The 1,636-nt window shown below is 52.3% G+C and overlaps 1 protein-coding gene across 1 annotated transcript; it reads right to left on the minus strand.

Moving 5' to 3' along the window:
• Positions 1-333: 333 nt before the first annotated feature.
• LOC143033548 (uncharacterized) lies at positions 334-720 on the minus strand. The gene has a single exon (XM_076199041.1). The coding sequence runs from the start codon at positions 718-720 to the stop codon at positions 334-336; it is 387 nt and encodes a 128-aa protein (XP_076055156.1).
• Positions 721-1,636: the final 916 nt, after the last annotated feature.

Consider the following 1,636-nt stretch of genomic DNA (forward strand, 5'->3'; position numbering starts at 1 on the left):
AATGTTGTTGCTGCTTTGCCGATGCGCTTGTTCAGCTCTGCACCCAGGGACAGGTTGCTTGAGATTGTGGAACCCAGGTAGGTGAACTCCCCCACCACCTCGAGGATGTGGCCATCGATGGAGATGCTAGGAATGCTGCTGACATCCTGGCCCATGACGTTGGTCTTCTTGATGCTGATGGTAAGGGCGAACTCTTTACAAGCATGAGCGAAGCAGTTGATGAGTCGCTGTAGGGCCTCCTCTGTGTGTGCAGTCAAGGCGGCGTCATCAGCAAACAGCATCTCTCTGATGCTGTTTGCGTACCTTGCGTACCTTGCGTACCTTGGTTTTTGCTCAGAGACGTGCAAGGTTGAAGAGACTTCCGTCATTTCTGGTGTGGAGATACACTCCATCTTCTGACTGGCTGAAGGCACAGGACAGCAGCAGGGAGAAGAAGATGCCGAAAAGCGTCGGAGCAAGCACGCATCCATGTTTCACGCCGCTTCTAATTGGGAAGGGGTCCGAGGATGAGCCATCGTACTGGACGGTGCCGTGCATGTCTTCATGAAAGGAGGAAATCATCCTCAGGAGCTTAGGGGGACATCCAATCCTCTGTAGCAGGGTGAAAAGGCCTCCCCTGCTAACCAAGTCGAAAGCCTTCGCCAGGTCGATGAAGGCAATGTAAAGTGGACGCCTCTGTTCTCGGCACTTCTCTTGCAGTTGCCTTAGTGAAAAGACCATGTCAATGTTTGATCTTTCTGCTCTGAAGCCGCACTGTGCTTCAGGGTAGACTCGTTCTGCAAGTTTCTGCTACCGGTTGAGTACTACTCGGGCGAAGGCTTTCCCGACGGTACTGAGAAGGGATATTCCGCGGTAGTTGTTGCAGTCGCTGCGGTCTGCTTTGTTTTTATAGAGCGTGATGATGTTGGCGTCACGCATGTCTTGGGGAACGGTTCCTTCCTCCCAGCACTGGAGTAAAAGCTCGTGCAGGTGGTGATGTAGAGCGGTACTCTTGCCTGCTTTGACGACCTCCGGGCTAATGCCGTCGTTGCCAGGAGCTTTCCCGCTGGCCAGGGAGTCGATGGCTTTTCTGAGTTCGTCAATAGAAGGTGGAGCATCTATTTCCTCCATGAGTGGTAGGGCTTTGCATTTCTGAACTGCTGCGGTGCTGACAGTGTTTTCTCTTGAGTAAAGTTCTTGATAGTGTTCGACCCATCTCTCCATCTGCTTTCCTCTGTCTGTGATAGTGTCACCAGAGGCTGTCTTCAAAGGTGCGATCTTGGTAATGCTTGGGCCAAAGGCTTTCTTCATGCCGTCGTACATGGCACGAATGTTGCCACAGTCAGCAGAGACCTGGATGTTCTGGAAGAGATTCAGCCAGTAGTCGTTGGCGCTGCGCCGTGCTAACCGTTGAGCGTCATTTCTAGCCTTCCTGAGTGCAGCGAATGTCTTCTCTGAAGGCTCTCTTTTGTAGTTAAGCAGCGCTTTTCTTTTAGCTGCGATTGCTGGTTCGAGTTTTGTGATTCCAGCTCCGAACCAGTCTGGATTCTGCCTCTCTCTCTTGGCGAAGGTGTCCATGGCGGAGTTGTAGATGGCTCCACGAATATGATTCCACCTCTCTTCAGCGCTGTTTGTGGGGCAGTCCCAAAGGGCCTTT

The sequence above is a fragment of the Oratosquilla oratoria genome, chromosome 16 (assembly GCF_046742065.1).
Source record: "Oratosquilla oratoria isolate Oo_2021 chromosome 16, ASM4674206v1, whole genome shotgun sequence".
Taxonomy (NCBI): domain Eukaryota; kingdom Metazoa; phylum Arthropoda; class Malacostraca; order Stomatopoda; family Squillidae; genus Oratosquilla; species Oratosquilla oratoria.